Consider the following 22,636-nt stretch of genomic DNA (forward strand, 5'->3'; position numbering starts at 1 on the left):
ACAATAAAATAGGGATTTGTGCACAATAAGCGACCACTTGAATGGAGTCCAGTTACTTGGTCACTTGAATAAAGATTTCATAAAATTTTAAATAAGCTGAAAAGAAATTCAGTGCAAATGAGCAAATATGAAGTTTGACAACGTTGCAGTGATCAGTGAAATTTGGCAACTTTGCAGCAATTTTAATACTTCATTTATAAATTATTTCCATATCGCGAAGTTTGGCAACATTGCTTACAATTCATTCTGATATAAATAATATGAAGTTTGGCAACGTCGCAGCGGTCACCGAAGCATGGCAATGATGCAGCAATCTTAATTTTTTATTTATAATAAATCAGTGAAATTGTCAGCTGTTGGCAATTTTTTGCTGAAATGCTATCGTGCAGCTTAGATATTATAAATAATATGAAGTTTGGCAACATGTTAAAAATCTACACTCAGTGAAATTTGGCAAGGTTGCAGCAATCTTAACACTTAACTTTTAATACTACAACACAATTTTTTGCTGCGTCGCTAGCCCCATTAGCTAGTTTAAATAAAGTGTGCAAGAAAAATATGAAAATTGGCAACGTTGTCAAACATGTTTGAACCTACATTCAGTCAAGTTTGCCAACATGTAAGCTCAAAACTGTCAATTTTGGCTCAAAGTAAACTGAAGCAAGGCATCGTCGGCCCCTGAATATCTGAATATTTAATTCATGATAAGATTTTAGTGAAAACAATATTTTCACTTAGTGTTAAAAACGAGAAATTTGGCAACGTCGCAGCTGTAAACACAACGATATGGGATATTGTGTGCCCAGCTACGTAAAACTTTATTCATTCGGTATTCTTTTCGGCACAGTTCTTCGCCTGGTTGGGCCAGTTGTTTGGCTCGGACGACTGTGAACTTCGACTTGGATTGGGCTGAGCTGCGGCCGGGGCCGGGGCTGGGACTGGGGCTGGCTTGGCAATAAACTTGAATTTTATTGTCGTACAAGAATGTTGCAATATGCTTGGCCATAATTTCACGTCTTGCACATTGTTGCCAAAAAACATTTGCTAGCCCAGTCGATGTTGTGGTTTTTAGCTTAACGCCTCTTTTGATTGCTCTTTCGGTGCGCCCCAAAAGCGCCCACCCGCCCTGGCATTCCCATAGCCTGGCCCTATCCTTTAACTTGTGACATTATGAAAAGTGAGCGACAGCCGAAAATTGTGTTTGACTGGAAAATTTGCATTTTATGAGCACTCAAAAATATAAATAATAAAAGGTTTTTCTCGGCAGATTTGCTTAGTTTTTATAAATGGGCTTTGCCATGGGTAATATAAAATGAAACGAAAATACAAAATAAATTATAAATAAAAATAATGTTTGCAAAAGGCGGCTGGGGCGTGGCCAAGCAGCAAGTTTGCTGCAACTAATTTAAAATTTATGATGACAAAAATGTGCTGCACTTGAGAGCTGCTGCAGCTCCAGCTGCAGCTGCAAAGTTGCAAGTTGTGTTTCAGGCGGCAAAAACAACCGAAAATAGAAGAGCTCATAAAAATGGGTGACAAAAAAGGCGAAAGGCGAAATGCAAACAGCAAACAGCAAAAATGGCAAATGGCAAATGGCAAATGCATAAAACACAAATAAAATATTCATTGCATACTTTTAGTCGTTCGAGTTATATTTTTCATTTTGCATTTATATCCAATTTGGCTCTGCTCTGATATTTTTGAATACCCTGCAACAAGACCACACAGCGGCATAGCAAAATTCTATCATAAGTTAGCCCCAATTCGTGTTGCGAATGGGATTTAGAACCAGGTTTCTTTTCCGCTTAAAACCTTTGAAAAGGTGCATATTTTCAGGAACTAACTTAAAGAATTCCTGCATTATCAAAACACTTTAAAGTAGTTAGTTGATATTAAAACTTAATTTAAAACAGGGCGTCTCTAGGTATCCCATTTAATCCCAAATAGCTAGTAGATCTATATAGAATCAGCACTATTCATGCATTTTTGTTGACTTAGACGCTTGAGTAGTGCGCTGGGCTAAGCAGCGCGACGCTTCTGCACGAAGTTGAGGGATCGTGCCCCCTTAAAGATCGAAGAAACAAAAACTTGCAGCATTTTATTATATTAATAAAATTAAAAATAAAATATTCCCATTTCTTGCCGTGCATCAAGGAGCATATATCACCTGTTATACATCATATTTAAAGTTTCTGCTAAACGAACTTTTTAACAGTTCTTAGACAAAAAATATATAAATTAAGAAAAACTAAGTTAAATTCAATTTTCTTTATAAAATAAATCCTTTAAATACAAAGCTTTGAAAGAAAATTTTAAAATTATTTATTTAAAAATTTGAAAAAAAATTAAATAAATAAATAAAAGAAAACCAAGTTCGATTGAATTTACTCTACAAAATAAATTACTTAAAACCAAAATCTATTAAACGTTGTTGAAATTATTTTCAAAGCTAACTTTTTAAATACAATGCGTTTTTAAATTTTCTTAATTTTTTGTATAAAATTTTTTTTTGTGAAAACTTCAAGCAGAGCATCTACAAGTCGAGCAGCGCAAATGAGTTCATACTTCTAGTTGTTTGTGTTCATATCCGGCGCTGCTTTGCTTTGATATAAATTCATAAATATATATATATTTTTTTGTTGACTGCTTTGCGAAATTTGCTGCCAATTAAATATTGAAAAGTGCAGCAGCAGCATTTCAGGTGTTCAGGTCAAAGGTTCTTGGAGTTTTTACTTTTCGCCATAAACGAGTTTTAGTATTCACATTCAATTTTTGATGCTCGCCCGCAAAATAAAGAGGGTATATTGGGCTTGGCCGACTTGCTGCCTGTTAGATAAAATCGTGTATGGCTATGGCTACGCCCACAGGAGGCGTGGCAAATCTATATATTGTGCTAAAAAGAACATTCATTCCATTCGCAATGAAGACTTCTGATGAACTCCGCTTGAGATCGATAATAAAATATTTATCGAAATAATCGATATTTGTTTTAAGCTGTTCGTGGTACTGTGAGCGGGCATGGCTCAGTTGGCTGCACACGATTCATACTCGTTTTAATTTCTTTCATTAAAAGCGACATGCGACAATGCACAAAGCAAACGAATGCATCCGCCATACTCACTTCATTCACAACATTCCTGCCACCCGCACTGGCCTGGCAAATATCAACAATGGCCTGCAAAGTTTCCGTTGCATAGCAATAGGCGCTGCACATATGCACATGCATGGCTATGAACACACACACACACACACACACACACAAACACACGCGCGTGCACACACCTTGACACCAACGTCGTCTAACATAATGAAAACAACAATGCAGCCGCTGGAAGTGAGCAACTTTTGAAGAGGTCATTTCGGGTTATTTGTTAACTTCTCGAACGGCACAAAGAGAATATGAGATAGGGGTGCACTTGGGGGAGGGGGAGACGTGCTAAAGGCGAGCGGCATACCTGCTGCTAGCCAAGCTGCCAACTTGCTGCAAATGTGTCAAGACTCTATTTGGCCCGGCACATTTATTATAGATGCGAAAAGTTTGCAAATAGAACTCTGCAAACGTGTGATTGTGTTTTCCTTTATGCTCTGTTCATAAGTCTATCAAGAGCATATTGGTTCGGTCTGTGAGACAGGTATGTCTGACTTTATCTATAGATTAGTTCCAATCCTCAAGCCAAAAATATTCCCATCTCGATTTTTCCAACCCTCGCCCAAAAAACTGATGCCTCCCTTTTAAGGCTAACTCTCGACAACAAAGTATCTTATTTCGAATCGTAATCCCAACAGTTACATTCATCTGAAAGTCATTTTACTTTTAGCTGAGAACGAGAATCTTCTCTTGTCAGAGAATCTTCTCGTGATTGTAGAAAACGGGAGTCTCCTCTTGAAGGAGTCTTCGTGATTGCCATTCATTCGGATTCAAACTCAACTTTAAAGAACCTTGTGAAAATTCATTAAAAATAATCTAGAAAAAAATCGGATAAGCCAGCCAATCCTGTGTAGAAAATTGAGACCTCAGTTTGATGAGCAAAAGTTAAGTTCTTCGTTTAAAACTCATATTCAAATGTGTTTCCAAAAATGTCATTTAAAGCGCGGAAGACTAATGTTGAAATTTTCCAGAAATAAACTTTGGCAAGGCTGGGTTATCTATATGTGACACGTAAAACGTAAAATTTTAACTGAAAAAAACGCGTACAAATATGAAAATATGAGCAAATGTTCCACATATTTATGCATTCATTTGTTTAACTTTGGGCTGGGGATTTTATACATTTTATTGTGATTGAAAAAGATCCTTACACAAAATACATATACCTGAAATGGGCATTAAGTATGGGCGCGCCCAGCATAATGCATAATTCATGCAGCAAAAATCATTGAAGTGTAATTAATTTATGTCACGACTCATGACCATGTAACCATGTGAAGTGTATACACCGTGTGGCATGTGTGCAGAGATGAAAGTAATCCTCACACACACAGACACATTTTAATAATTCATATAGTTTTTGCATTGCTGCGCCGCTAGATGGCGCTGCCAATAAGCCTAATGACAATGCCGTCGCATATCGCTGCGAGCTCCCTGGAGGTGAGCAGGCGCGGATCGGGGGCTGCTGCCGCTGCTTTCATTTTGGCCAAACGCCTAATGACTTAATTAGGCTAATCATAAAAGGACTCAAACACTCGCACACACACACACACACACACACCGTGTGTAGAAATTGTCAACAGACAGCTGCACTATTTCCGCTACAAATTAGCCAAGGGGCAAGTAAGGGAGCTACGGGGGGAGGGCTCTGTTCCTGGCAAGTAGATTAGCTTTTGGCCTAATAGTTGTATAGGGCCGTCATAAAAATGTTTTAACCATGGGCCACATAAATCATCATTAAGCACAAGTCTGTGCGTGTATGTGTGTGTGTAATTAATGTGTCTGTGCGTCACTTTGTGCTTGTTATATTATTTTTTTTTCTGCTCATCTTCTTCTTGATGCTCACTTATTAACTCATTTACGCTAATCAACAAGTCCCCAAGCGTCCCCATGCCCGCCGCATGCGCTTAACCATTATGAACTTGTTCCAAAACAAACTATCAACGGAACCAGTTAACCACATTTTTATTCACTTGATGCGAATTAAAATGCTCCAATTGATTCTAAAATTGAGCTCCTCATAAGCTCACAAGAGAAAGTAACGAAACAATGAACTGAACCAGTTCCACTTTATTTCGGTCATTGAACCTGTTCAGTTTTATCAAAGTATACATAATTCAGACACTAAACATTCAAGAACTGCATTTTTTCATAGTGTAATTGAATCTGCGGCAAGAAAAACCTGCATTAAGTGCAAAATAGTTCTATTGAACCAGTTTTATTCCGGTTCCGGTGCCAGTTCGCAACTAAGTTTGCGGATTGACATTTTTTTTTGGTTATATTCAATGCCAGCGGCTTCTGCATGATATAATAAAAAACTTTTAAAAGCCAAAACTGAGAGCTGAACTAGTTCGCGATTGCTTATTTATTGTGCTTAAGCATACCGATTCCGATAGAATATGAAATTTTCACATGTTCTCAATAAAGGAGAGAGAAAATGAAAGGATTCAATGCTGTGGAGCGCTGAACCAAACCAGTTTAATTTGGTTTCAGATAGAGTTTAATAGAAAAGCATTTGGACTCACCTTTTCGCGCAGCATATCACGAATGCGACCCGCTTGATTCTTGGAGCGATGCAGCTCCAACTGCAGCTCCAAGCAGCGCTCCTGCCAGTTGATCTGCAAGGGAAAGAGAGAGGTCAGTGGAACTTTCTTGAGCCGATTACTCTGGGACGCACCTCGGGCAAGGCCTGTCCATAGTTGTTTAGCTGATGCACGTTAAGATGCTCGGTTAGCGTGGAGAAATGCGGCCAGGGCGCGTCGGGTGCATCGAGGGCGGCAAGCACGGCATTTACCGGGGCTGCTGCTGTGTTCGGCTGCAGCTCCTTGGCCGGCTTGGCCGGTATGGGCGGCGGGCGTGGCACTCGGCGCGGCATTAGACGCGGACTGTTGGGCGTCGAGGCGGCAACGAGGCGTGCCTCATGCAGCTGGGCGGCGCGCGTCAATGGCATCTGTCCGCTAAACGAGGTGGCGCGCTTGGCCAGCAGCGGTGAGCCATGCAGCGACTGTGAGCCAGAGCCAGAACCGGAACCGGGCGCCGAACCAGACCCGGAGCCCGACAGCCGCCCGGGCAATGAAGGTGGCTGCTGCAGCTGATGTTGTTGCTGCTGCTGCTGCTGTTGATAGTAGTGTGAGGAATGTTGCGCGGCAGCCGAGGCCGGGAACGTGTGCAGGTAGCTGGCGCCATCTTGCGGTCGCAGAAAGTAGTTGTGTGTGTGCGTGTAGTAGAGCGTCTGTGTGGCGGCCACGCCCAGCGCTGCGGCGGGCGTGGCACGGCCCGATGTCGACGCCGAGGCACTCGCTGACGGTGACGGCGATGAGGAGGCCGAACGTCGACGCTGCTCCGCTGCCGCCGCCTGATGCTGCAGCTGCAGCTGATGCTGTTGTTGCTGCTGCTGGTGTTGTTGTTGTTGTTGCAGTTGTTGTTGTTGTTGTAAGTTGGTAAGTGTATCAAAAATTTGCGATAAACGTCCCAAAGGCACTTCGTCAGACATTTAGGCGAGCGACGGCAGCTGCAAGGATAAACAATTAGAAAAAACTCAGTTAAAAGCGCGTCATTTGGGGTTTTAAAAAGCTGAAATAAAAACTGCACCAACTAGCAAATCGCACTTCGCACCAGCTAAAAGGCCACAAAACAGGTTCAGTTGTCAAATAAACACTTTTCCCTACAGTCCTGACCTAAATGCACACAACATCAGAGCATTAAAACAAGGCTGCAAAACGTTTTATATATACATTCCTATCTCTGCCCGTCTACCGTCCGCAGAACGAGTTTATCATTTCTTATCGATATCTCTCGATATCAGAACTCGAATTAAGATTGTTTATAATATCGAATAATATGTAGGCAGATTAAAAATATTTCTATATGTTTTTAATATTTGATCCATCATATAGGTTAGATTGAAATCTAGCATTAATTTATCGCCATGGCAAAGCAAACGTGCGCAAAATGCAACAGAGACAAAAAGGATGAAAAAAAAACTGAAAGCGAACGGGCAACTGCTGTCTATTGAGCAAGAGCCCAGTAATATGGGAATTGGGGGAATTCGAGAACTGAGCAAAGCGGAGAACTACAACTACAAGGCGAACTTGTCAGTTAACTGGGTGGAACCCATCTGCCAGAATGGGAGCAACAACAGGTGCGCGAATCTGGGGCGTCAATTGCGATTACGTGTGCGCAATTTTTAATCAAGCCGGGCAGTTGCCCGTATTTGTACTCAGTTTTTGTGCAAAAGTCCCAGCAATTATGGCCAGCATTGGCAAATTGAATGTGCCACACAACAGTTGTTAGAGACAGTCAGAAGCAAAAAAAGCACAGCTGAGCATGTTAGTTTTCAGCTGGAGCTGAGGAAGAAGAACGCCACTTCAATCATCAAAGTGTAAGAGTTTGGCCTTTCATCTTTTGTGCGGTTATGTGTCTGAGCCAAAACCAAAACCAAAACCGAAAAGAACAGACCACTAAGGCTATAGACCGTAGTTACAAAGTCTCCAGTCAGATGATGGCTTTTGAAGCACATGCAGGTTACAATACCAACAACAACAACAACAACATTTGTCGACTTTTCTTTGCTGTGCATTTTTGTGGCCATAAAGGCTCTCCAACTTCCAACTTCAACCCGAACTCCAGCTCTGAGCTCCTACTGCTAGCTTCCCATTTGCAGCTGCTGATGCTGCTGCTGCTGCTGTGGTCGTAGGGTGCGCCAAGGCCAAGACCCTTGGTATCCAAGACCAGACCGGAGCACAGCTCTCGGGGCATTCATGAGAATTATATTCAAATTTTGTGCTGATTAGGAAGACGAGAACGACAAGGACGACAACTGGCAGCTGCCCATGAAATTGGAATTGAAGTTGAGGGTTTTAGTTGCAGTCATCGAGTGACTCTCGAATGGTTGTGCGTGTGTGTGTGCGTCTGCACTTCATTTTACAAATTTTGATTTAATTTAAGTTGATTGAAATTCAAATTCCGTTTTTGATTTGACAAAATGTGCACTTGAGGGCACAGTTTGGAGTTCTGTTGCTTTGGCCAACTGCACTTTACAACAAAATTGTTTGCTAATTGAAGTTCGGCAGCGTCGCAAATGGTTCTTTGAGTGCAACTGGTCAGCAATTAGAGAGCCGGACATGCCCAACTAGACAGCCTGAAGCTTCACGCATTTTCAATGGGATTGCCTTTGACAATGTTGGCAATTTGCGGCTTTGAAGTGTGGCAGCAATGCTTTAGAACATTTTTTTTGAAAAGTGGCAACAAGGCAATGAAGGTTGCCTACAGCGTATTTAATAGTTCTTTTCGAACGCTTTGCTGTAGTTTCCAATTAAAGTGTGGCAACAAGGCAAACGGTTTGGAAAGGCTTTAAAACAGCACTTTGAAATGTGGCAACAATGCAAAGCAAAAATGCCTTTACAAATTTATAAGGAGGCACTAAAGTTTGCCTACTGCGTATTAGTTATTTACTAACGCTTTGCTAGCGAGTTCTAAGTATATAGTTTTCAAACAAAGTTTGGCAACAATCCATGGAATGAAGATTGAAAACTGGCAACGGCGCTTCGAAAATTGAAAACAGGCTCTGAAAATTGGCAACAGTCTAAAGTATGCTGAAAAGTGTTTGCTATTAAATTATAAACAAATTGCTGGCAAATTAATTCACAATACTGAAAAAACGCTTTCCAGCAAATTAGCAACAACACCTTGCATAGAAGCTTGGCAACGTAGCAATGTAGTGTATCTGAGAGTCTTAAGAGCATGATGTTTATGTTTAACAATTAAAGCTAGACACTTTGAAAAATCAATCTGTTGAGATTAGAAAATTGCTCAGCAATACAATGAAGTTTGGCAACAGCGCAGCATGCAGTTTGGCAACAGTGTTAAAAAGCTTTATGCTAAATAGATGCTTGTTTATTATTTGTTAACAAGTTGAACGAACTCATTAGCCCTGACAGTACTTTGAAGCTTTCAAATCTTAAGCTTCTTAGCAATATGTAACTTACAGATACAGATACTAAGTATTTTGCAGTTACCATCTATGTTTGTGACTCGGCTTAATATGGAGTTACCCACAGATACACACACACAGACAGTAGAGTGGATATGTGCAGTTCCTATTTCAGACTTCATTGTCTTGTGTTTACTCTTTGGTTTGCTTAGCCTTACGTTTTTGCAACAACTCGCTAATGCACACACAGATATAAAATACATACACACTCTAACACACACACACACATGTTTATAGACAGACAACCAAATAAGTATAAGAATGGCAGCGTCGGCGGCGGCAACGACGCATGAAAACTCACTCAAATAGTTAGCAAACTTGTTTAGTTGCAATGAAGTGCGGCATGTTGCAAGTGTAACTGGAAGCAGAAAGCAAATTTGAGACCCCCAGACGACAGTTAAGCTGCAAACGCTCCGCAACGCTCCGCCCGTACATCCACAAATATTAGACAATGTATTTATGTATTGTCAAATACATGTGTCTGCTGCAGCAACTTACTTGATACGGTGGGGCGCACTCAATAGACTCAAGACACTGCAGATTCGTTGGCCTTGACAAACCCTTTAAAAAGGGGTCGGTAAATTGTGCTAAGAGCAACGATTTATAAAGTTTTCGATCAATATAGCAGAGTGTACAACAGCATAGAGCGAAGAAAATAAAATAGTTTTAATAGCTATTTTAAGCTCAACTTGTTTACTTTTAAAGCATTATTTGGCATATGATTTTGGTAGAAAAAGTTTCACAGATAGTTTACCAACACAGCTAAATAATAGTTGTATCTTAGCTGGTTTATCAACATTGGGTGAAAGCAATTGGATTACTATTCGAATTCAGAAAACTATAGATACATAATCTTTCTTATTATCTTTAGGGCATTTATGTTAGTTTTTCAGCAATAAAATTGCGTTTAGATCAATTTAAAAAGAAGCATTGGCAACGCTCTGTCAATAAGTTGGCAACGCTAAACTAAAGATTTGGCAGTGTTGATTAGCAAATATTTTATTTACATTTAACTTTTAATTTTGGCAGTTAGCAACGCTGCAGTTAGTCTATTTCAACAACATGTTAAAGTGATTGTTAAGTTTGACACACACACAAGAAAAACGCGTACGTTAATTCATTTAACGCTGGGTTAAACGCAAATCGCTGTCGATTAAATTGTTTAACTTATTTAAAAGCCAATTGATTAACGTTTAATTAACGCGATAAATAAAAGTTAATAAAATTAAGCCTTAATTACACAAAAATAAAATCAAGCTGATGGCAAATTAATAGAGCAGTTCTCGTTTTATAAAGCAATCAAAAAAGTAGCAGATAGACAGCGCACACACACACACACACACACCTCAATAGCCTGAAAATCGAGTGTATTTGGCAGCAAATAATGTTATATAATGCTCATGTTGCAAGTTACAAAATGCAAGTTGTAAAATTAATACTACATAAAATGGCACACACACACACACACACACGCACACCACATATATGTATGTGTCTATATGTACACATATATATTTCCGCAGCCCCGTTTCCCCCTGGATATGCTTCACCCTTTTGGGGCACTTCAAAAATTTAATAAACGTTGCAGCATCGTTCGCATGCCAATAATTTTACAGCTTGCCACGCGGCCCAACATGCCCGCCCCAAACAGCATGCACCATGCCACACCTCATAGGAACACCCACCCACCCCCAACAGCCCCACCAGCTTATCTTTCTATCTCTCTCACCCTTGTTGTGCGTCGTCAATTTGAAAAACATTGTCAATGCATATTTGGTCGTATGTATGCGTGTGTGTGTGAGCGTGTGTTTGTTTGCATGTATGGTGTGCGTGTGTGAGACAACTACTAAGCGTCATATTAACAACATTGTAACATGCACAGAACATAGCGGGGGCAGCGGGGCGGATTGGCGCTCATACAACGGTGGCAACTGTACCAGCCTCAGCACTCTTACAGTCAACCCCCTTGCTCTGCTTCTGCTTGTTCTTTATGCGCTTTTATTTATTTTCTCTCGCTTTTAAGTTTTTTTTTGCTTTTGGTTTTTTACCAACTATTTTTCAGTCAATTCCAACGAAAAATTTATAATAAATGCTCGTGCACATGTGATGTCGCGCATTTTAATTGGTAACCCCACCACCTTCTACCCCCTTTCCCCCCCCCCCCCCTTCCCACCCTTCCCCCTCTTCCGGCACACGCAAAAGAGAGAGACTGGCACCCGCAGCAATGGCAAAGGCTAGGCTGGCCTAGTCGCAGCAGAGCGGGGGAGGGCAGGGGAACTTATTGTCTGCGCTGCGGTTTAGCTGTAAAAACGATTGTCATTGTTGTTATTGTTGTTGTTGTTTATGCTAGTTGGTAAGTACTTCTGGGCCAGAACAGAACAAGGTGGGGGCCATGCGCAGGGGTGAAGGGGGGGGGGGGGGGCCCGCTCCATGACCTACGTGACAAGCCAAACCGAAGTTGGCAACTCTACAGACTGCAACTTGGTCGCCAGATCAAGTAAATTATGTGTATATGCAACTTAGTGTGCGTTTGTGTGTGTGAGTGTGTGTGTGTATTGTGGGTGCTTAATGGTTTTTAATAGCCACTGCATAATGCATGACAAATGCACACGCTGAGCTCATCGAAATGCAGCCCAACAATGTAGCCAGCCAGTGTTGTAAAAGCTGCGGCGACAATCGAAGATCAAAGTAAATTCGCCAATGGACTGCGAATGGAGAGCATAATAGGTATTGATGACTAGTCGAAATAAAGACGCATTTTAATACCTCCTCAAACAGATGACTCAGAGGTGCTTTATCCGGCCGATTATTCCTATGGGCGCCATATAATAGAATAGTCCGATTTGATGGGGACTTGCAGATATGCTGAGAGCATAGTTTGGTCAAAATATCAGGAAAAACAGAAAAGTCTTAACCACAACAGACTTATTTTCAGAGCAATTCCTACCATAGAGCTATACGTTATAGCAATCCGATTTTTCCCAAACGCATTATCAGCTGAACTGTGGCCTAGCTCATAAGAAGCTTATATTAAGTTAAAGTGTAGCTCCAAGAAAAAAAAACCGGTTAGTTGTTGTTTTAGTTGCCAACAATTCGGCCACCCGCTCCAAGCACAGCCGGCAAAAGCGTCGCCTCTAATGAGACAAGAACAACAACAAAAACAACAACATAATGAAAGATATATAAGCAGCTAATTAAGAGGCATGTCGTTGGCCAGACCCACCACCAGACGAACCAAATCCAAAGTGAGCCCAACCCAGCGAAACAAACAAGCAACGACCTTCGCTGCGGACCAGTTTACAGTTTGCGGCTTAAAGTCGAGACAAGTTGGTAAGGCCTCAGAGCACACAAAGTGTATACAAAATTCAAAAAAAGCAAGAACAGTCGTAGACGACGATTCACGACCCTACCAAATACCCTACATTAATGCATCACAAACGAACGGTCATATAGGAGCTAATTAATATGGTACTCTTCCAATGGGGTCAAAACTTGGAGGAAATTAAGCAGCATAATCAAATTAAATTAAATAAAATTATGCTCTATACTATAAAAAAAAAAAAATTAAGGGGCTGCTCAAAAATTAGAACTATCAAATTTAAATTGCATCCAGAAATTCGAATTTTCCCTTTCAAAGAGTTTATTGTGGAGAAAAAAATATAACTTTAGCTGTTTTGCAACACTGGAAATATACAAATTTGAAGAACCTTAAGATATACGCCTGCAGAAACCAACATATTTCATATACTTTTGAATTTTTTTCAAATAGATCTTCCGGAAGTTAAAAATTGTTCACAAATTGGAAAAGTTGATATTTGAGAAAAATATAAAGCTTTGACTGTTTTGCAGCACTATAGAAACCAATATATTATAAGCATTTCAGAACATATTCCAGAAGTTAAAAATTGTTAACAAATTTGAATAGGTGATGTTAGGTTATGAATAAGTCTGATGGTAATCAGTAAAACATAATGCGGAACAGGAACTGAAAGCTGTTGGCCATGTCTATGGGACCGAATTAAAGCTGCGAGTAGACATCGTTAGCCTGGCACGTTATACGACAATTGGGTCTTACAGTTGCTGCGCTGGTATTATAATATTTATGATTCGCATTCGCTTTAATTAAATTGTAACGATAAGACCCGCAACCGCGCCCGCGCCCTGAGAATGCGACTGTGTGCCCATGCCACATATTTGACTTTACGACTTGCATTTAATTAAAGTCAATTGAAGTAAAAGAGAGAGACAGACTGCGAGGGAGAGAGAGATAGAGAGAGAGGTATTTGGATTCAAGTCCCACTTAGGTAAGCTTTCACGCCTAAAGCCAAATTCTCAGAACTTATTATGCTTTAGCTATTTCCGGCACAGTACTCTATAAAAAAAGTACGTATATTCTTTCTTTATCTGTAATAATATTTGTAGCCTGAGCCCATTTAAAATGGAAAAAAATTATATAAGGGTATATATATTTTAGTATATATATATTCATGAACAGAATGGCAACCAGTGTTAATGTATATACATATATATATGTGTCTGCTCGTCTATCTGTCCATTAGACTTCGTCAATCTCCAGATAGATATTCTAACATTTTCGTAATATCGATAAATATCGATTTTCAGAAATGTTTTCTTAGGCATTACTCGAAGATCATAAGAGCTGGATACATCGAACTTGGCATGTAGATATGGAATAGGTATAGGTTTTTAGTTACCAAACAGCCCTACCCCCTCCCCCCACCCACTTCCCTACTTCCCTACAGATACAGAAATTGCATATAATTCGGACTGTGAATACCGTATATATATATATACATATATTTAAAACTGCATTTCCCATAGTTTTAACAATAGCTATAATAAGAATAATAATATTCAAGTAATCGCCCATGAGCTGATCATTGACTTTGCGCAAAATTCACGCCCACGCCTTAACTACAATTTATTTATAAACAGCCCAGAATGAACTTTGGACAACAACTGATATGCATACATAAATATGTATATCCATGCGTGTGTGTGTGTGTGTGAGTGTGCTGTCATAAACTGAAGTTATCTTAATTAAAATGCAACAACAATATAAATATGTAGAGTTGTCTATGCAAGAACGATAGAACAAGAAATACCCTGTACTCAGCTCAAATCTGAAACATAGTATAAAACAATATAACTACAGAGTGCATTAAAAAATTGTAAGAAAACATCCAGAATGTATGTATGTCTGATATATCATTATAGATTTAAGCAATAAGGGTTGACTATGGCATACTCTTTTTATAATACGTTTACGTTATTTGAAACCGTTAGTGTTTATTATTTACACATTTGAAATACCTTTTGTTGTAATTGCAGTGGTTATAAACAAACTATAAAGAAATTTGTAGAATGAATTTTATTGGAATTAGGAATTAGGAAAAATCGTTTTTTAAATGCTCCTCTTTCTGATTCTCAGTTCTGAATAGCATTAGTTTCGAGAAAATTTTTCAGCAACTATAGTGTTACACACTCCTGCACAAGCTGATGCTACCCATATTATGCAAGTTTTTGGCAAAGGGTATTCAAATAAAACTCCCACAGCAGCCAGACAAAGGCTACACATTCATATATATAAATGTATGTGTGTGCGTTTGTAGGTGTGTCTGTGTGTTGTGTTTGGTAGTCAGCCTGAGCCACGCTCAGCTCACAGATTGCAGTTTTTATCGTTAATAAACAAAACGGGCTTATGCATGCGTATGAATAAAGTACAAGCAAACATGCAAAAGTGAGAAAAAATCTATACAATAATGGCAATAACAATAACAACAACAACTGCAGCAGCAGCCGCAGCAGCAGCAGCCGTAGCAGCAGCAGCCGTAGCAGCAGCAGCAGCGGCAGCGGCAGGGCCAGCAACTGTGACAACTGCGCATAGCGCCAGCGACAGCAACAACAGTTACTGAGCAAACTGAAAAAGTCAATGGACTGCAATAACAACAACAATCATACCAACTGGCTGCAGTTGCAGTCGCATCGACTGCGGCAGAGGCAGCAGCAGTCAAAACGTCAACGTCAAATGCTCACTTACAAAAAAATAAAACAAAAGCAACAATAACAACAGCCGCACATTACAAGCAACGACTGCGCTGCGCCCCCACTTGCTCAATTGGCACTCTCTCACTCTCACGCTCTCAAGCATAGCTGCTCTCTGCGCTGCTGTGTTACAAGCAGCGAACATAGTAGTTCACTCACATTGAAATGCGCTGTTGCGCCGCTGTTAGCACTTAACAGACTTCTGTTGTCTTACAGCAAACAATGCAAGCGGCATTGCAAACTATTGTTGTTTCTTTTCTATTGTTGTTGTTGTTGCTGCTCTTGTTGTTGTTTGCTTGTTTTTGCATAATGCGAACTGAATGGGCGTGTGCCGACAGGTAGAAAAGGTAGATAGGGTAGCCGCTGTTGGTGCGGCAGCAAAAGCCGCACGCTCCCTTAATACAGCCAAGAGCTGTAGGTGCACAAAAATGAAAGGCCAAGTTTGTTTTGTTTACATTAAGTGGACAGAACTGTAAGCTAATGTTATTACAGTAAGAAAAGAAGTATATTGGTTTTGTGCCAAGTTTGTGCTGAAGTCAATTTTTTCCGATGCTATTGAAGTTGGACACTTAAGACTATAAAAAGCTAATATAGTAAGGGTAGGTCTATTAAGGCGTGAAATTCGTGTAAATCTATATAATAATTATGTTAATAAGTTAATAAGTTATGTTATCAAAAGATCGATCGACCCACCCCTGGCCATTCTATCTATGTCTCTTCTAATAACTTTATCGGCCAGCATAAGTAAGAGTATTGCGCAGTTCGTTACACCCGTCTGCTAGATATTTAGTTGTTTTTTCCATTTCTGTTTTCTTAAATTTACTCAGAAAAAGTATTTTTAATATGATTTTGTTGTTTGTGCGTTAAATGAATGAATTTACTGGAATGGGTCAAAATTTCTTGGTTTCAAGGGGAGAAAGGTGTTTGTCGTTTTACCAAGATGTACTTTTGTTTATTTACTTTATTTATAACATCTACTGAACTCAACTAAAGTGCCTTCAAGTTTTTCATTAAAAATACACTTGCTAAGGGTTTTAATCATAAATATAAATGTGCATATATGTATATTGTACATACATATATAAGATTTCTTTCCGCATTATGCGCTTTGTAGGAAAAACTTTTCTAATCTTGTCTATCTGAAAATCGGGCGTAAGTTTCCTTTTTCTTTTTCTTAAGAAACATATTCAATGCTATAGATTTACATTTTCAGCAGAAATGTATATCAGTTCTTGGTAAACGACAAGGATTCAGGCATGAAGCAATGGTAAAAGAAATTTAAATCTGTGAATAGAAAATAGAATATTCTAAACAAATTCTCATATGCACATTCATGGACTTTTTCCTATGTGATTTTTTCTACGTATGTATGTTTACAATGCATTTTTGTATGCATATAATATTTGCATGCATATGTATATATGCAACTCTGTGTTTATGGATTTGCACACATAGGGATATATATGCATGGATGTTTGTACTAATTTTTGTATGTATGCATGTGTGTATGTGTGAATATACATATGTTCGTTTAAACCAAATAAAGGCCACTTTTACTTTCCGCTGTGCTGCAATTTAAATATAACGCATTTTAAAATATTGCCCTACTATGCGATTCTCATGAATTCAAGTAAGCGTCACAGATTTTCATACATTGACTATGTGTGTTACATAGACAAGTTGTGTTGACTATCTAATAAACTTCATCTCTGCTCATACCCTAACTTAATTTACTCTCTTGCATTAGTGCAAAAGGTAGATAGCTACCTATCCCGCTCTCTCTGTCTTTCCCCACCTCACTTTTCCTTCTTTCTTCCCCTGCTCCAGTGAATATACAAAAGTCTGCCTCCTTTCTACCAAAAGATGGCAATAATGATTAATGATGATTAATTCAATTTTTGGGTAAAATATTGCCCTACTATGCGATTCTCATGAATTCAAGTAAGCGTCACAGATTTTCATACATTGACTATGTGTGTTACATAGACAAGTTGTGTTGACTATCTAATAAACTTCATCTCTGCTCATACCCTAACTTAATTTACTCTCTTGCATTAGTGCAAAAGGTAGATAGCTACCTATCCCGCTCTCTCTGTCTTTCCCCACCTCACTTTTCCTTCTTTCTTCCCCTGCTCCAGTGAATATACAAAAGCCTGCCTCCTTTCTACCAAAAGATGGCAATAATGATTAATGATGATTAATTCAATTTTTGGGTAAGTACACAATCGTATATATTTATATATAAATAAAAAAATATGTTAAGACATTGCAGACCTGGCACAGGTTGTGTGCTAGTACTCATACATGTCTACCATGTTTATAGAACAACACGACTGTATCTATGCGGCGCTCGCCCCCAAAACTTAACAACATATACAGACACATCAGACAAATCAACTCTATATATCTACATGCATGTATATATATATGAGAAGCAGGCTAGGAGGCAGGAAAAATCCAAAAACTGTAAGCTTAAGTGGAGTGCAATTGACGCCATCGATTAAACAACAAAAAAATGGGTAAACACTTTGCGACGGCGCCACTAAAAAGATTCTTTCGAACGAACTCTTAATTGCCAGCCAAAAACGAATCACCAAAAGCGCTAGAAGCGGCAAAGGGGGGGACTGGGAAGATGTATACTTATGGACATACATATATAGATGACGACGAAGACGACCCTGACCTTGATACGAGCGTGAGTGCCAGGCGCGTGGCAAATTGACTTTGGCCAATAAATAGTTGGCCAAAGGTACTTGGCATAAAACAGCAGCAAATTTAAAACAAATTCCAATAAAATACCAAAAATAATATAAAAAGATTACATATTTCAAATATTTGCTCAAGCATTTGTTCAAGATTTGCTTGCAGAAAATATAGATTAAAAAAATTATATCTAGCATTTTCTAATCATTAAATATATGTTGAAATTTCTGGATATATCGTGACGTTCTAAAGTAATTCCTTCATCTATTATTCAACTGCGACTAACATAAAATGTGGAACAATCATAATTCTTGGCTTTTATCAAATAAAACAACAAAACCATACAAAGGGTACAAAAGGGAAATGCTTATTAAACTGGAGGAATGACAATATCTACAGAAAAAACAACAAGTGACAGTGTTGGTGTGACAGTGGGGGTGTGCTCGACTAGGACATACCCTGGAATGGGCGGAAGTATCTAAAAAGTTATATATATATATATAGGATCTGTTATATAGTATACGAGAATCAATATCCAATGTTTGGTGTATCCAGCTCTTATAGTTTTCGACCTATTAGAAACCATGTTTCACGATCGATAATTATTGATCTTATGCAAATAATGAGAGATCTCGAGGGATTATGTTTAACTCGTTTTGTGTATCAAGCGCGCGAATACCTATTTCTAATCTAAAATATATATATTCTTGTATTGAATATGCAGAACGAGTTTATCATTTCCTTTCAAGACCGATAATTATCGGTATTATGAAAACAGCGAGAGATGTCGAAAGCAAATATTAAACACGTTTTGCGTATTATATACGAGAGTATTGTGCCCTTTTCTAGCCATTTTCAATGGGTATAGGGAACAACAAGAAGATGGCAAGACATTGGGTGGGCGAAAAAAAATATAAAGGAAAAACAAGGCCGAAGTGCAGGAAATGTCAGCGTTGACAAGAAAATGCACTCGCTTCGCCGAAAGGATATACACTTGACACACACACACACACACACACACATGCACGCACACACGTATTTATAACAGACATTAGCATATGACATGTGTGTGTTTTTTGAGGTGTGTAGCCAGGGGGGGAGGGAGGGCAAACGGCCTCAAAGTGCTTGGTTCGTGCCCTACAAGAACACAACAAGCAAACAGGATGAGTGTGAATGGGTGTTTGTTTAGGGGCCGCATAGGCAAAGTGGAGCCAAAGGGACTTGGCCCAATGCACGGCAGAAAGTTCAAAGTTCAAGCAACAAACAAGGCCAACAACACGCACACACACAAACACATGCACACCTCGCACCATAAAAACCAAAAGAAAAAATAGCAAAAAAAAATATGCAAATAAGTAAAAACAAAACTTTTCTTTTAGACTAAAATAGAGAGACTCCAAATGATTTTAATTAGTGTAAAATTTTAGTTTTTGATATTTAAATGAAAAACAAGTGAAGACTTAATTAAAAACAGCTATACGCATTTTATATATATTATATTATATATTTAATTTAACTACTTCTGGCTTTTATTTACTTCTAATTTTCTTCTCTCTTTTGTTTATACACTTGTTGAGGGTATTATAGTTTTGTCATGAAATGTGTAACGACCTCCCAAAGCCATTGACACAAGCGAGAACACATTTTATTGGCAGGCCGAAGATTAACTACCCTTACAGATTAATGGGCATATATTATATAATATTATTCGATTATGAGCCACATTTAGTCAAGAAGTCTTGAAGTCTGCTCTTCTACTTTTACAGACAAAAACTTCCTCCTAGGAAGGCTATATGAAAGTATTTCGATATGATAGTGCTCCGATCCGGCTGATTCCATTATGTGTACTGCCTACAATCAAAATACGGACTACTGAAAGGCTTCAAGACAATAGTTTTAAGGCCGAGAATCAGTTAGGTTCACGGATATATCGGCTCGGCAGCTGATACTGATCAAGAATATATATATTTTATGGAAACAGAACTGTCTCCTTTACTTTCATATAATAGAACCCTTTGCAAGGGCATACGATTTTAATATATTTTTCAAAATATATATATATGGCTTGGCCGAGAACTAGTTCGATGAGCGACGTTTTGAACAAGTTCCGAGCTTCAGAGCTGTGCAAAATTTGCTTTTGCATTTTAGATTTCGCCAATAATCACAACACTTGCCTAATGCCATAACCAACGTGCAGCACACACAAGACACACGAACAACACACACAACACACAGGTAAAGGGGGCTGGCAAGTGGTTCCGTAGGTTCCATTTTGTTTCAAGTGGCTGCTACAAATTCTTAACATCGTAAATTCACATTCACATTTTTCACGGCTGCTGCACGGGGAGTCGCGTGCGGCTTGGCCCTGGCTCAGGGTCTGGCTCTGGGGCTGGCTCTGGGTCTGGTTGTGCCTACAGTGGGGCATTGTAGGCGTGGCAGGCACCAAAGGCAAACAATTTGAACGCTGTTTGCTCGTTATATGGCCAGTCATTTAATCAATTATGCAAAAAACGACGTCGACGATGTCAGCGGCGATGTAACCGTAAAATGTTTGCCACGGCTACAGTTACGGGCATTTCTTCCGCCGTAGTCGCCAGCCCCGCGCCTTAACATGCCCCTTGACTAGCTTTGGCTTTGGTTGCTTCTTGCGTGTTTTTCGGGCACGTTTACCTTTTCCGGTATAAATAATTAATTGAATGTACAACAGTTTTGGCCCCCACATTGCAGTCAAGCCAGGGCTTGCTTGACTAGGTGTAGACTGTGTAGGTAGGGGCAAGGGGAAGACAGAAGGGGAGCCGGGCAATCGCAGTTGGACGCTCTCGGCAGCTCATTGGGCAGTTAGGAAACCACTTCGTTTAGCTGAATGGCATTGCATGAATGCCTGAAATGCCCGAATGAATGTGAATGGAAATGAATATCGAATCACTCGTTCATTCATTCACTCAATCGCACACTCAATCGTAGGTGCCAAGTGGCAAGCAAATTGAAATAAAATAAAAAAAATTGATTCATCACGATAAGGAACGCATGAATTGGTTTGCAGTGGAACTAGTTGCACTTCGACTGATTTACGATGAATCAGAATTTGTATTTGTTTTGATTGAATACTATGTAAAGTAGATTTCTATATTCTTATCTTTGTATTTATATTTTGTATTTAAGCCTTTAATGCCAACTTACATCACTAACTAGCTGTTAAGATTTATATTTGTGAACTATATATGACCGAAATAAACTGGTTCAAAGAACTGGTGAGCTAGTCGTAAAGCTATAATTCACTTCGGTTTCTTGAATAGAAGAAAATGTTTTCTGTGAAGCCTTATCTAAAAGCAACATACTTTTGTTCAATTAACCAAGTATGATCTATTAAGATATTAAAAAATTTCGAGATCTTATTGTTCCGGTAAGCATTCCACTTTTGTGGGTTGTGTTAAAAGAAATTAAAAATGTTGTAGGCTTAAATTGATAAAAAATATACTAAAAAAAAAAAACTCTTATTCAAACTGGTTCATAAAATGAACTAAACTAGTTCTTTGTGATTATAACGTATGAACAACGTGCTTTTCAGCTTTCACCAAAGATATTCGAATTCTTTTTGTTTCAGCAGCAATTTTATATAAGACCAAGCCCTGTCGCACATTGTTGCTCATATGAACCGAACTAGTTCACTAATATTGTGTTTGGGACCCGCCTTAAAGTGGTTCGTAAACAAACTGCGCTAGTGCCAAAAACTAAGAGACAACTTTAGAGTGCTCGAAATCAAAATCGTTTTGCATTTAGTCGGGGCCCATTACCCTTCCCGCCCTTTACCTACCCCCGTTTACCTACCCCCCGTTTACCTTCAGCCCGTTGGCTTTGTGTACGGCCGCACTTGACACTAAAATGCAACTAGAGAATTTGCATACATGGGCCATTGCGTGGTTTTATTGTGTGTGCGGCAAGCACTTGCACCACTTGTCCCACTTGCCCCACTTGCCCCAAAGGGGCCACTTGCAACGCATCGCAGCTGCATGATGCCGTCTCCAAGTAGCGCTCTTAAAGCGGGCCTCGTGTCCAAAATTGGGCAAGTTGGACAACATCACGTAGCCCAGAGCCAGCGGCTCAATGGGAGAGGAGCTCGGCTGGGTCTGAGCGGGGGCTGGGCGGGGGTGTGGTCGAGTCATTTGCTGTTGCTATTTTTACTCCGACTGCAGTGGGTGTCAAATCTGTGCACAAGATTCATTTTAGCAGGGCGGACGGCAGCGTTGACGCCTTTGCCATGTCAAAGCGTCGCCGTCGCCATCGCCATCGCCACAGAGCAAAAATAATCTACGGCAATTGCATATGGCAGGCAATAAACTTGGTCAAGTCCAAAAAACAACAGCAGCAGCAACAACAACAAATGCGGCGGGTGGCCAAAAAAAAAAAAAAACAAAAAAAAACTCGACTTGACGCCGTATGCGGCTGCCACAGAGTCGAAGACCGTGCGAGCGGGGAGGGCTGGGGGCGGATTGGATGGCTGCAACCTGACGTGGTTGCGTGGGCGTCTCCAGTTTTTCCTCTGCTGCAGTTGCTTCAACGAAAAGTGCTCTTGACATGTTTTTATTAAAGTTTCCTCCTCATTTTTTTGTACCCTGCACCAACGAAAATTGGCAGCTCCGCAGCCACGTGGTAAAAATATATACATAAATATATATATATTTATATTATCTATATATTATAACACATATGTATAATCGGTTTCAACA

General features: G+C 39.6%; 1 protein-coding gene across 7 annotated transcripts in view; it reads right to left on the minus strand.

The window, feature by feature from the left end:
• The window catches only part of LOC135428355 (uncharacterized protein CG43867), a 148,561-nt gene that overhangs the window by 119,520 nt on the left and 6,405 nt on the right, over nt 1–22,636 (minus strand). For all 7 annotated transcript variants that reach the window (XM_064682300.1, XM_064682297.1, XM_064682296.1 and 4 more), the window contains exons 2-3: nt 5,826–6,659; nt 5,674–5,766 (exon numbers count right to left, since the gene is read on the minus strand). In XM_064682300.1, the coding sequence (XP_064538370.1) occupies nt 5,674–5,766; nt 5,826–6,641 (909 nt within the window). In that variant the 5' untranslated portion in view covers nt 6,642–6,659. The remainder of the gene's footprint in view (nt 1–5,673; nt 5,767–5,825; nt 6,660–22,636) is intronic.

This window comes from Drosophila montana, unplaced genomic scaffold, assembly GCF_035044405.1.
Source record: "Drosophila montana isolate Dmon_TW-CO22-7 unplaced genomic scaffold, ASM3504440v1 contig_2481_1, whole genome shotgun sequence".
Classification (NCBI taxonomy): Eukaryota; Metazoa; Arthropoda; class Insecta; order Diptera; family Drosophilidae; genus Drosophila; species Drosophila montana.